Genomic DNA, 12,754 nt, shown 5'->3' with positions numbered 1-12,754 from the left:
ACAGTGTCAGCTTTGTTTTTATACATATGGATATGTGCTGATAAATGATCAGAATTATAATATTTCCCACTGTCTGCTGTGTGCCATGACCTTTGACCTGCTAAAGACAGTCAGCTGTGGATTATTCATTGTTGTGTCTGATACTTAGAACTGTGAGGAAGAACACTACACAGTTAATCAGGGTCCCCTCTCTCTGAATCAGGAAAGGTGGGCAGGCCGCGTGTTGGCCGCGGGCCATACGTTGAGTCTCACTGTTTGAAATGTGAACATTATTCTGCTGCAGTCAATGGACTAAACCAGAGAAGAAGAAAACAGACTTTACCATGAAGATCCTCAGTGTGGATCAGTATAATATCAGCCTGATGTCTGCAGTTTAGTGTCAGCACAACTTTCAAATCATATTCATCTCAGCACAACTAAAACATGCTGATTGACCTCAGAGTTTCAAGTCCACATCCTGGACTCTCCAGGAAACCACACAGATGCTTCACTCCTGAATCCTGCAGCTTGTTGTTGTCACTCAGGTCCAGCTCTCTCAGATGGGAGGGGTTGGACTTCAGTGCTGCTGCCAGATAATCACAGCTGATCTCTGACAAACCACAGCTCATCAATCTGTATAAAGAATGAAAGATGTAAGTTTATTAGACAAAGTGTGAGCTTGAAATCATTCAGTGTTTCATCATCTGAGCTGAAGAAGGTTCAGAATGTAGAAGTTTAGAAACTGGAAACTCCAAACAGCTGAAGCCAACAGGAAGCAGCTTCAAACAAACACAACAAGAGAAAAAACTCTGAATGTTTCACATTAAAGTCGTACATTTCTCATAAAAACCGGACAAAGACTTGAAGGTTATATAAAAGGTTGGAATTGTAAAGAAAACAAACAGAGATCAATCAGAATCAGAATACTTTATTGATCATAAACTGAAACTGATTTCATTTTTTCAGCTGGAACATTTTAGTTGTTTCTTTTTCAATACATACATAATTATATTTACAGTAAGTCTTATCATTCCCCTTTTCCCTGTCAGTCACAGCCATTGTTCCCTGTAATGTTTCATGTGTCTGAGCAAACACACAAACTCCCTGAGCGTCCCTTGGACCACTGTGAGCAACAGCAGATGTGTGCGTGTTTTAGCACACTTACAATGAAAATTTTAAAAAAATCTTTTTGATAACCTGTGTAGTATGTTAACACTATTGGAAGTAAAAATAACTTGAACTCTAATTTTGAAAACACAACTTTCTTTCTTTTTCTTTTTTTTTTTTTAAATAAAGCTCTGACTTGTATTACGAGTCTGTGGTCTGCTAGAGAGTCCTGTAACTCTGTCTGCAAAATACAGTAAATAATAACCAATGTTGGGCAATTAATTATATAGTTACTTCTTCAAAAACGTTACTGAGTTTTGCAAACAACAAAGTTTGTTGCAATAAATACTGAATACTATCGCTGTTATAAACAACAATACTATTCAGGAAGAAAACCAAACATTGCAGATATTTTTGTCATAACTCTGGTTTTACGTGGCCGATCAACACAATTTAAAAACTGGTATAAAGTCCACACTTTGTCCGTCAGCTGTTCCGTCTGTCCTGCTCACATCTCCAAAGGTTGTACATGTTGTCATTAACGTGGCTTCACTCCACATCAGCCGCTTTGCGAGCTAAGACACCGGTGTCAGCACATAAGGACGCCGTCATAGCCTGTCAACCACGTTGATTAGCTGCGTATATACGAATGTGAATCGCATTATTGGCTGGACTATGGGATAAGGCTGCATCGTTCTAATCCCATACAGGAGCAGCCGGTCACTTACTGACTAACACTGCAAAACATAATTGTTAACTTATTCATTTTAATTTCAATTGAGATTTGATTTTTTTTTTGTGTGCAACACAGATTTTCTTTGTGCAGAGACTGTGCCAGCAGCGCGCAATTGCGCACGCGTGCAGCTTAGAGGGAACATTGGGCACCACCACAGTTCACTTCAACAAAACTTTACTTCAGATTTGTTTTCATGTTTTGATCCAGTGATGAGAGCCGTTTCCCCCATGTCCAGTCCTTGTACTAAGCTAGGCTAAACATGTCCAGTGCCTGTCTCTGTGCAGCTTTTAATCTGATGTTAATAAGGTAGAAATGGAGGAAGAAGAAAATGAATTCATCAATCAACATGCAGCTACCAACCCAAATGGTGAGGTGGTGGTTAGTTATTACTGTTGTTTCTGATACCCTACATTATCATACATTCAAATATATTCTCCAGCTACAATAGTGTTTGTGTTCCTAAAAGGATTTCATGAATGTGTTATTGTTCATGTCACATCTGTATGAAACAAAGAGGAAGTGAGGTTTGTCCTTCATGATCACAAACTGTTCCAGCATGTAAACCTGAGATCTGTGTGGAGCAGCTGACCTGTACGATGTGCTCAACACAAACATTATTTACCATCAGTTACTGTGTGACTGAACCACGTGGGTGTATGAAACATCGCTTTCAGTTTTAATAGCACATGGGAACATTCAGACGTGAATCTATACAGTAACACTTTGATTTGTTACAGTGAGGAGACTGTTGAAGGGAACGATGAGGGGAAACTGTAACAGCAGCAACAGAAACCAGGAGACAAAGCTGAGGTCTGGGTTCCTCTATGCTACACACAGCCTCCTGCTCCTGTACTTTAGTAAACACAGACATATCTCCAAGTACACTTACTTCAGAAACTCTATTAAACTCATTACAAGTTTACTTTAGCTTTAAAATACTCACAACATCAGCACACATGAGTAAACAAAGTAACTCACACAGCTACTGTTCAAGTTTAGTCATCTTTAATACAAATATACCTCATTATTATGAATCTCACAGCTACCTGCTCATTGAACTGAACAATAATTCTGTTTTACCATTAAAACAAAATATGTGACTGTAAAAAAAATGTTCAGACAGTAATTAAGAATCTCCTAAGCAATCCAAAGATAAAGAAAAGTTCACCTGCCAATTCTATAAAGCTTGGTTGTTTATACAATAATATCATTTAATGATATGTTTGGATCCTGACCTGAGAGTTTCCAGTGTACAATGTGGACTCTGCAGTGCAGCAGTCAGAAGCTTCACCCCTGAATCCCGCAGGTCATTGTTACTCAGGTCCAGCTCTTTCAGACTAGAGGACTGGGAGTTGAGAACTGAGGACAGAGCATCACAGCTTCTCTCTGAGAGGTTACAGCCACTCAGTCTGGAAGAAAACAAACAAACAAATTAATTAAATCAGTCAAATGAAACATTTTTTTTAATGCCAGCATGCAATACAATTATTGGTTAACTAAATAGCTTCATTAAAACACAACTCTTCTTCTATATCAGCACTTACTCCTTGTAAGCTCCACCTGCTCCACCATCTGAGTCAGAAGACATGAAAACAAACTGTAAATCTAGTAGAAACATGATTGGAAATCTTCTCAGATCCATTTGTACATTTAGAGCCTGATACTGAAATATAGCAGCACGGACATTCACAGCAGCAAAGGGTTCTTGCTGATCTGAGCTGGCTTGGCCCTGGCTTATTGAAGATTAAAGAAAGCGGAATCAGCTGTTCAAAACCCCACAAGGCTGCCCGCTGTGACTGAAACAATGGGACGGGTCGTAACTTCTCAAAATGGGCTCATTGAACGCAGCACAGATAAGATCTTGAAGAAGCTCATGGCGGTCGTGAGTTCTCAGACTTTGCTCTTTGAGCGCAAAACTGATAACCTCTCGGAGAAGCTCGTGGCTCTCCAACGGGAGATTGAGAGACGAGTGACGGACTGTGAGATCAGCTGTGAAATTGACATGCAGTTGTTCGCACCAAAGAAAACCACCATCATTTCATGCGGCTAACATACCGGCGCCAGCTGTGGTCTCAAGGCTGGAGCTGAACATAACAAATCTCACCCTGATAACAGACGGTGTTGAGACTGTTCCTTCCCATCCTAAGCAAGAAATACCAAAGGTAGGTAAAACTCTGGTTGTTGCAGCCATCCAGTATGACATGCTTTGTACTGTCCTGCTGTAGTTTGTGACACCTGGTTGATGAATTGTGAAGGATGATGAAACAAACACTTCACTCAATGTTTTTCTTCTAAACTGGATGTAATATTGGCAGCTGAGAGTTTTTCACAATCTATCCCAGCTGCAAATAGGAACACAACGAATAACTAACTTTACCCACTTGGATCCGTATCATTCAAGATTGTGAAAAGATTCTCTACTCAGAGAATACTGGTGATTTTAGATGAGAGAGATGGAAGATGATGAAGGGGAAGAGTTTTCACAACTTGAGGCCTTTTGTCTTCACTGTATAGGACAGAGAAGACAGGAAGGGAGGGAGAAGTGAGGAGAATAAAACACAGGAAATGGTCTTGGGCAGACTCAAACCAGGCCCTGGAGTCACGACTCTAAACTTCAGTGCATGGGTCACCTGCTCAGCCAGGTAAGGTACAGCAGTCGGCAGTGTGTGAGTTAATTTGAAGACAATGATGACTATAAGCCAGGTAAAAAAAATACTTATCATCAACCAACAAGGGGAAAACAGTGAGCTTGAATGACCAAGCTTTGACCAAGGGTGGCTCACTCCTCGGTCTTCTTGCACAAGGAGTGAACCCCCCTGCATGGCTATCAATGTGGTGCAACCAAGGCCATCATACAGTACAGGCCATCCAAGCTGATTTTTAACATTTCGTCCCAGATACCACCTTAAAAATCATCTAGATTAGGATATGTTGGCTGATCTGAATTGTGTTCTAGATCCAATCACAACAAACAGAGAGCTGCTGTGTGTCCAAGGTGAACAGGAAGAATATATACATGCATAAAGTCAATAAAGTCAGAAGGTTTTCTTTAGACTGTGCTGCAGTTTATCATCAAACAGGCACCATGCTGCCAATAAATGGCATCAAGTCGGACTTGAGGTTTTTTTTTTACTTTTTTTTACTCAAGATTACATTTTATAGCAACCACAGCAGAGATGACCAGGGAAGGTGTGCTTGAGGGGATATAGCTAAAACAGCTGGTTTCAGACTGAAGATGAACTGAGGTGCTGCATCCAAGTCTGCAGGTTCAGGGAGGGACAAACATCTGCTGCAACCAGATTGGAGTGAGAGGAGAGAGCAGGCCAACAACAACAAAGAAACAACAAACACACTGTGGAAGACCGAAGCAGAGTTTAGTTTAAAGTGGAACTAAGGATGTTTCTCTGGCTGCCAGGATTCACTGAGTAATTCAAATGCTTTCTTTAATGCAGGACCCACCATGCATGTAAAAGCAAGTGTTTCACCAACATTTGTGACTAAAAATAGACCTGCAGTAGAAATGTATCTAGGAGCATGCATGTGAATATAAAGTATCACAACATCAGGCACATGCAGCCTAAGTGTTTAAACAAAGACTGATAACATAACAGCAGCAGTGATGATCAGAGTTTATGGTGAATCCAGCGTCTCGAGTTCTGGAGGCATCAAAGAGGTTACAGTTGTATTGGAGAAATCCCAAAACTTTAGGATACAAATTCACACAAAGACCGAAAACCTGGTGAAATAAATTACTGACACAGTTGGATGTTAAAAGTAAAGACATGAGTACAAATGTACTCACAGAGCTTTGTTGGAGGCTTTGACCACTGGCAGCAGCCTCAGAAGAGCCTCCTCTGAAGCAGAGTATTTCTTCAGGTCAAACACATCCAGATCTTCTTCTGATGACAGTAAGATGAAGACCAGAGCTGACCACTGAGCAGGAGACAGTTTATCTGTGGAGAGACTTCCTGATCTCAGGGACTGTTGGATCTCCTCCACTAGAGAACGATCATTCAGTTCATTCAGACAGTGGAACAGATTGATGCTTTTCTCTGCAGACAGATTCTCACTGAGCTTCTCCTTGATGTACTGGACTGTTTTCTTATTGGTCTGAGAGCTACTTCCTGTCTGTGTCAGCAGACCTCGTAGGAGAGTCTGATTGGTCTGCAGTGAAAGACCCAGGAGGAAGCGGAGGAACAAGTCCAGGTGTCCATTTGGACTCTGTAAGGCCTTGTTCACAGCACTCTGGTGGAGAGATTGTAGGTTTGGTTTGCTAAGTAACTTAGACAACATCGAGATTCTCTGTTGTTGTTCCAGCAGATTGAGTCCAGAGTTGATGAAGGTCAGATGGACATGAAGAGCAGCCAGAAACTCCTGAACACTCAGATGGATGAAGCAGAACACCTTGTCCTGGTACAGTCCTCTCTCCTCTTTAAAGATCTGTGTGAACACTCCTGAGTACACTGAGGCTGCTCTGATATCGATGCCACACTCTGTCAGGTCTGATTCATAGAAGATCAGGTTTCCTTTCTGCAGCTGAACAAAAGCCAGTTTTCCCAGAGACTCCATCATCTTCCTGCTCTCTGGACTCCAGTGTGGATCTGTCTCAGCTCCTCCATCATACTTGACCTTCTTCACTTTGGCCTGAACCACCAGGAAGTGGATGTACATCTCAGTCAGGGTCTTGGGCAGCTGTCCTCCCTCTCTGGTTTCCAGCACATCCTCCAGAACTGTAGCAGTGATCCAGCAGAAGACTGGGATGTGACACATTATGTGGAGGCTTTGTGATATCTTGATGTGGAAGATGATGCTGCTGGCCTGCTCCTCATCTCTGAATCTCTTCCTGAAGTACTCCTCCTTCTTTGGGTCAGTGAACCCTCTGACCTCTGTCACCATGCCAACACAGTCAGGAGGGATCTGATTGGCTGCTGCAGGTCGTGTGGTTATCCAGAGGCGAGCAGAGGGAAGCAGTTCCCCCCTGATGAGGTTTATCAGCAGCACATCCACTGAGGTGGACTTTCTAGGGTCAGTTAGGATTGTAGTTTTGTGGAAGTCCAGAGGAAGTCGACACTCATCCAGACCATCAAAGATGAACACAACCTGGAAGTCTTCAAAGCTGCAGATTCCTGCTTCTTTGGTTTCAGTAAAGAAGTGATGAACAAGTCCCACCAAGCTGAACTTTTCCTCTTTCAGCACATTCAGCTCTCTGAAAGTGAATGGAAATATGAACTGGATGTCCTGGTTGGCTTTGTCTTCAGCCCAGTCCAGGCTGTATTTCTGTGTTAAGACTGTTTTCCCAATGCCAGCCACTCCCTTTGTCAGCACTGTTCTGATTGGTTCGTCTCTGCCAGGTGAGGCTTTAAAGATGTCTTCTTGTCTGATGGTTGTTTCTGGTCTGTCTGGTTTCCTGGATGCTGTTTCAATCTGTCTGACCTCATGTTCATCATTGACCTCTGCAGTCCCTCCCTCTGTGATGTAGAGCTCTGTGTAGATCTGATTCAGGAGGGTTGGGTTTCCTGCTTTAGCGATGCCCTCAAACACACACTGGAACTTCTTCTTCAGAGCAGATTTAAGGTTACGATGACAAACTGCAGCTTGAAGTTCTGAATGAGAAGAAAAATAAACACTCAATTCAAAAAAGAACTAATCTTTAAAACATGTTTCTCCATCTTCCATCTCTGGAAAATGTTCATTTATCCAGCAGCTTAAATCTTTAGATAAATCCTCTTACTGCTCTGCAGACGGTCAGCCAGCTCCTCCTGCTTCATTCTCCTCAGGAAGTCCACTGTGATCTTCACAAATGCCTCTCTGCTGCTGCTCCTCTGACTCTCTAAGCATTCTGGGTAACCTGGACTCAGAACCTTCTGGATCTTCTTCAGCTCGTTCTTCACAAAAGTGATGATGTTGTCCTCCAGCAGCTGGAACAGAATATTTATGAATGAGCCAATCAGACTGAAATCATGGAGCCAAACATCAGATCCATGTTGGACACACTGACGATCCACTGGTCTACAAAGAGCAGCATGGAGATGACTGTGAACAGAACAGATGTAACAGTAGTTGTTGTACATGTACAGACCATAAATATGGAGTCCAGCTGTGTTTGATGCTGCTGGGCAGACTGACCACTGGGAACCTCTGAGCTCTGCTGCTCCACTCTGTGGAGGAACCATGAAGGATTAGATCAACACAGGATAAAGATCCATGAGTTTCTGCTCAAATAACTTCATCTGAATCAAGTCTGTCAAGTTTTAAACTCTCAGATTGTGAACATATCAGTTATTTTCAGTCTGTTTTCATGGACGTCCTTTCAGTGGTGATGTCAGGGATGATTTTGAAGAAGCTCATTAAACTGAACCATCAGCAGATCACTGCTCCAAAACCAGAACATGATCCGAGTCTCCCTCCACCACCAGAACACCAGCTTTACTAACGTGGTAGATCAGTGTAGTACAGATCAATAACTGATGAGTCATTTGATCAAAATCACTGAGTGCTTCACGTCTGACCCTCTGATGCTTCTGTAGACATTTTGCATATTTAATGAATGTCTGACAGTTTTACATTCATTCTATGAACACAGTGGAAATGTTGTGTTATAGTCTCCATGTTGTTTCCAGCATCATAAATTCTTAAGTTCAGAAAATTAGATTCTTTCTTCACAGCTGAAAAACAACAACATTTATTCTCTATTGAAATCTGCATCGTCCACTCCAAAGGTCACAATCTGAAGGTAACATCTGGTTTTGTTCCCTGTGGTTAACTCTGAGCATCAGTATGGTGGGATTTATCCACTACATCCACACCACTGTGGTTCAGTGTTGTCCTGATGGAGTAACAGCAGCCAGTATGATCCAGGCTTTAGCTGCTGGGTCTCTGTGTGACCTCTCAGACTGTTTAACAGATCAGACACAAAGAGAATCAGAGCAGCTCTGTTCTTTAAAGACAAACATGAACCCACTCAGGTCACACTTTCCCCACAGATATGAGCATCACTGTCCTCAAACAGCAAATGACCAAGTCGAACATTTGGATCTTTTCTCTTTCATTGTTTTCTTTTTAATGAATCTTTGTAACAATCTGAGGATGTTTCAGGTCATATTTATCCAGGAAACACAAACATGTAAAGGAGTCATCACAGCTCTCTGACCTCGTTGCTCCAGGTTCACCACTGAAGTGTGGAGGTTCACCTTTGGACCGGTCACTCCTCACAGACGGACAGCTGGACCCTGCAGACTCTGCTCTGTCCTCCTCTTCCTCCATCATCATCTTCTTGTGGACTTCAGCCAGTCTGAGAGGTAAACCACAAACACTCAGTGAGTTCACATTAACAGGAGTAACCGAGTTACAGTCGCTGACCTCTGACCTGCCATGTGACCTAGAAACCAGGTCATATGATCCATATCAGAGATCACAGAAACCTGATCTCACCTGCTGGCTCTGACATTTAAGACCTTCCAACAACAAAACACAAAAAGCAAGAAACTGACAGAACATTAGGAACAGCAATGAGTCTGCTACAGTCAGCTCTCTGTAAACTGCGACCTCAGTTTGAATTAAAGCTCTTTTATGGTCACTCATACCATTTAGGATCACATGAAGTTCACACATGATATCTGTGACTGTCCTAGTTTAACATGTAACGTTCATGTTGATGCAGATCTCAGCTCCGAATCAGCTCTGCTTAATTATGTAAAGTTTCTCTGACATCAGGGATCAGACGCTTCCATGAACACACCTCCATGTTTCTGTTTCTCTGACACACTGAATTCAAACAGTCTGAGGAAACAAGGATGAACTTAGAGCTCCTTCAGGCTCTGACTCACTGAGATTTGCGACGAGTGGAATAATACCATACAGCTGTTACAACTGCACACATTTTTAAATCTTGGTTTATAACAGCACACGCAGCCATCACACTTTTGAGGCAGATTTTCTCCATAAAAATCACACAAAATGCTCTGAAAGGTTCATTTTATATCTTTTTAACCAAGCTCGATTTTTTTGATCTGACCCATTAGATCACTGATTGGTCAGATCGGTCAGAGCTGCTCCGGCTCACTCAGTGGTCTGAAAGATTCCTCTGCCTCCTCATATGTGATCCCAACTCTGCTAACAAGAGTTCAAACTAAACTAAACTCCTCACTGACATCCTGAAACATGAGCCAGAGCTTTAACTCCTGGATGTAACCCTGACATTGTCCCTGCTGCTGCTCTGAGAACCAGAATCTCTTTCTTTCTTTTCTCGTTCAGGAACATGAGGACCAGCTCATCATCGCTTTGTGTCATTTTCTTTTCACAGTCCAGTTTCTGAGGAGAAATTTTCCATAAAAACATGCTGTTTCTAGGTTACATGGTCATTTCGGATCCGTAAAATTCAGAATTTCATGTTGTTTTCATGCAACGTGTTGAATGTGTAAGTTTAACTTTCGATCCGAGGCTACAGAACAAACATCCAGGACTAATGGAAAAAAATTTTTCTCTTTTAAAATCAAAGCGACAGCAGAGCGATCAGATAAAGAAACGTCCTTACAAACCAAATATTCACAGCACATTTCTGTTTGTGGCAGAAACATCTGTTTCACATCATGTACAGCGGCCTCACTCAGGGCCTCGTTGGTCCAGCTGTGAGTCCAGTAAAAGTTGAAGTACTAATTCAGTTCCTTTACTAAACTAAAAGTAAAAAGTACAGGTTCTGAAATATACTCAAAGTAAGAAAGTAAAACGAACTCGTTTCTACCACCTGCTTGTGTCCAAAGCTCACTGAACCTTATATTAATATAATAATTAAATATCAGTAGATGGAAATACAAGCTTTTTAATTCTGATTGTACTCAGCTTGAATCAAAGCACAGTTAGTCTGCCTCAGTTTTTTTGCAGGATGTTGCTGTATTTGAAATGACCTGGCACTTTAAAAATGATTTTCCCTTTATTCTCCTCTTCAGTAGGCTAGCTAGATGCTAAAGTACCACAACTGCAACTTATGGACACCTGCAGTCATTCACTGTCCCACTTTAAACCCACGAGTTTGGCATATGTCATCTCTTCTAATGTGACATCTGCTGGTGAGAAGAAGAGGCTGCTTTTCATGCGTTTCTATTGAGGCTTAGCTGTTTGGCGGCTTGTAGTGATGTAAAATAAGAACGCCCCAAAAATGTGTTAAACAGAAAGTAATTGTTATGGTCCTGGATCTCTGACCCAGTGCTCATGTGTTTTGTGGGTTAATTAATATTCTTTGATTTAGTGTTAATCATGGCTCAGTTTCCTTGCATCCCCTGTGTACAGTGGCGGTTTTTGATACGAGCGACATGGACCGCTGCTCACAACTCGCACGATAAAACAAAATAAAAACAAATCAACAAACACAGAAACTGAAGATATCATGATACAGACTAGTAATTTGCCCCGATGTGTTTTCTATACTCTATCACACACATATACGTGAAAAGTGAGCGCGACGGCCCTCGGTACACCTGGAGTCCCAGAAAGAAGAGAAACCCTAAACAAACCACATCTTTGCACTAAGGTGTCGGTCTGTTAGGTTATGTTGTGGTGATTCTCAGGTTGGGGGATGGGTGTTCATACTGGAGTGCAAAATTAAAACCAATGGAAGATGGACAAGAAAAGGTCAAAGGTCATCAGGCTCTCAGTTTAGAAAAAAGAGAAAAGAAGAGGAGGAGCAAGTGAAAGATAAATGTAAGCAGATGTGACTTGGGATGATGGCAGTTATAACAGGATAACATTCATTAGTAGGGAAACCTGCTGTTTACCTTTGTTAGCCACTTGGCTATGATAGCAAACAGTAGATAGACAGTAGACACTGATGTGGCTTACTGAATCTTTTGCACTGTGTTCAGTATTAATTAGCCATTAATTAGAAGAAGAGATGTATTGTTGATTTGTCTGTTATTCTCAGTGTGTGATGAATTATAATGGCTGTTTGTTAGCCAGTGCTATCTATCTGTGCTACCTCTCTGCATCAGACACAGGCTGGACTTTAAAATCAATGAGACGATCTAAAGACGCGTCACTCTGTAAGGACACACAGCTGGGTCCAGGTTCAGGTCCAGCAGGTCTCCCATGGATCCTGTCAGAGAAGAAAAATGTGTTTTGAGAATGAGCAGAAGGAAACTCCAAAGTAGTGTTTCACAGTGTAAGAACAGAGCGCCACCCAGGGGTCATTTACACTGTGCAGGACTATTGATGGTCCCACTGTGAGCAGCAGGAGTTTAAATGTTGGACATGTTTGATAGAAATAAGGAATAAAGGTTCAGTGACTTCCTTTGAGATGCAGTTTAGAGACCAGGAAACATCAAACAGTTCATTTAAATCAGATAAACTGACATCAAAGAGTTCATGTTGCTAACAGCTCACCTCTCTGCAGCAGACACAGAGCTGGGTGGAGGTCCAGGCTGGTTCCTGTGAATAATGATGCAGCAGTGATGTGAGTGCTGAGCTGTGACATGGAGAAGAGTCATGGACAGTTAGAGATGGTCATCTCACCTCTGAGCTTTGGTCTGGCTCTCATGTTCCCCACACAGAGTGCTTTTAGAGGGAGGGACTCCCTCCTCTCTGTCCTCACACTGATCCATGCTGCTCAATTCACATCAGCTCACACACACTTTCTACCTGCAGAGGAAACACAAATCATTCATGTGCACATCAGCTGAGAGCTGCAGAGGTCGTGTCCAATGTGTTGGACTAACATCTGAGACGCAGCTTTCATCAGTTCACTACAAAAAGTGTCACAGAGCCGAGTTCAGCCTCCTGCAGCATCTGGACTCCCCAGGAACCTATGCCAGGATCCTGTTTGTGGACTTCAGCTCTGCCTTCAACACCATCCTTCCAGACCATCTCCAAGGCAAGCTTACCCAGATGAGTCTGCCTGATCCTGGTGCAGCCACAACAACCTGGTGCTGAATGCCCAGAAGA

The 12,754-nt window shown here is 42.3% G+C and overlaps 1 protein-coding gene across 1 annotated transcript in view; it reads right to left on the bottom strand.

The window, feature by feature from the left end:
- Positions 1 to 12,754, bottom strand: part of LOC146577311 (NACHT, LRR and PYD domains-containing protein 3-like) — a 38,483-nt gene that overhangs the window by 21,918 nt on the left and 3,811 nt on the right. Inside the window, exons 2-10 of the mRNA XM_085253113.1 lie at positions 12,326 to 12,451; positions 12,197 to 12,241; positions 11,793 to 11,909; positions 8,973 to 9,113; positions 7,902 to 7,980; positions 7,554 to 7,740; positions 5,625 to 7,425; positions 3,058 to 3,231; positions 436 to 612 (exon numbers count right to left, since the gene is read on the bottom strand). Of these exons, the coding sequence (XP_085109239.1) occupies positions 436 to 612; positions 3,058 to 3,231; positions 5,625 to 7,425; positions 7,554 to 7,740; positions 7,902 to 7,980; positions 8,973 to 9,113; positions 11,793 to 11,909; positions 12,197 to 12,241; positions 12,326 to 12,414 (2,810 nt within the window). The 5' untranslated portion in view covers positions 12,415 to 12,451. The remainder of the gene's footprint in view (positions 1 to 435; positions 613 to 3,057; positions 3,232 to 5,624; positions 7,426 to 7,553; positions 7,741 to 7,901; positions 7,981 to 8,972; positions 9,114 to 11,792; positions 11,910 to 12,196; positions 12,242 to 12,325; positions 12,452 to 12,754) is intronic.

Source organism: Mchenga conophoros, linkage group LG3 (genome assembly GCF_057382185.1).
Source record: "Mchenga conophoros isolate Kocher_MC1m ecotype Shallow Benthic linkage group LG3, M_conophoros_male_GT1.1, whole genome shotgun sequence".
In the NCBI taxonomy this organism is placed as follows: Eukaryota; Metazoa; Chordata; class Actinopteri; order Cichliformes; family Cichlidae; genus Mchenga; species Mchenga conophoros.
This window is presented reverse-complemented; position numbering and strand designations above follow the sequence as displayed.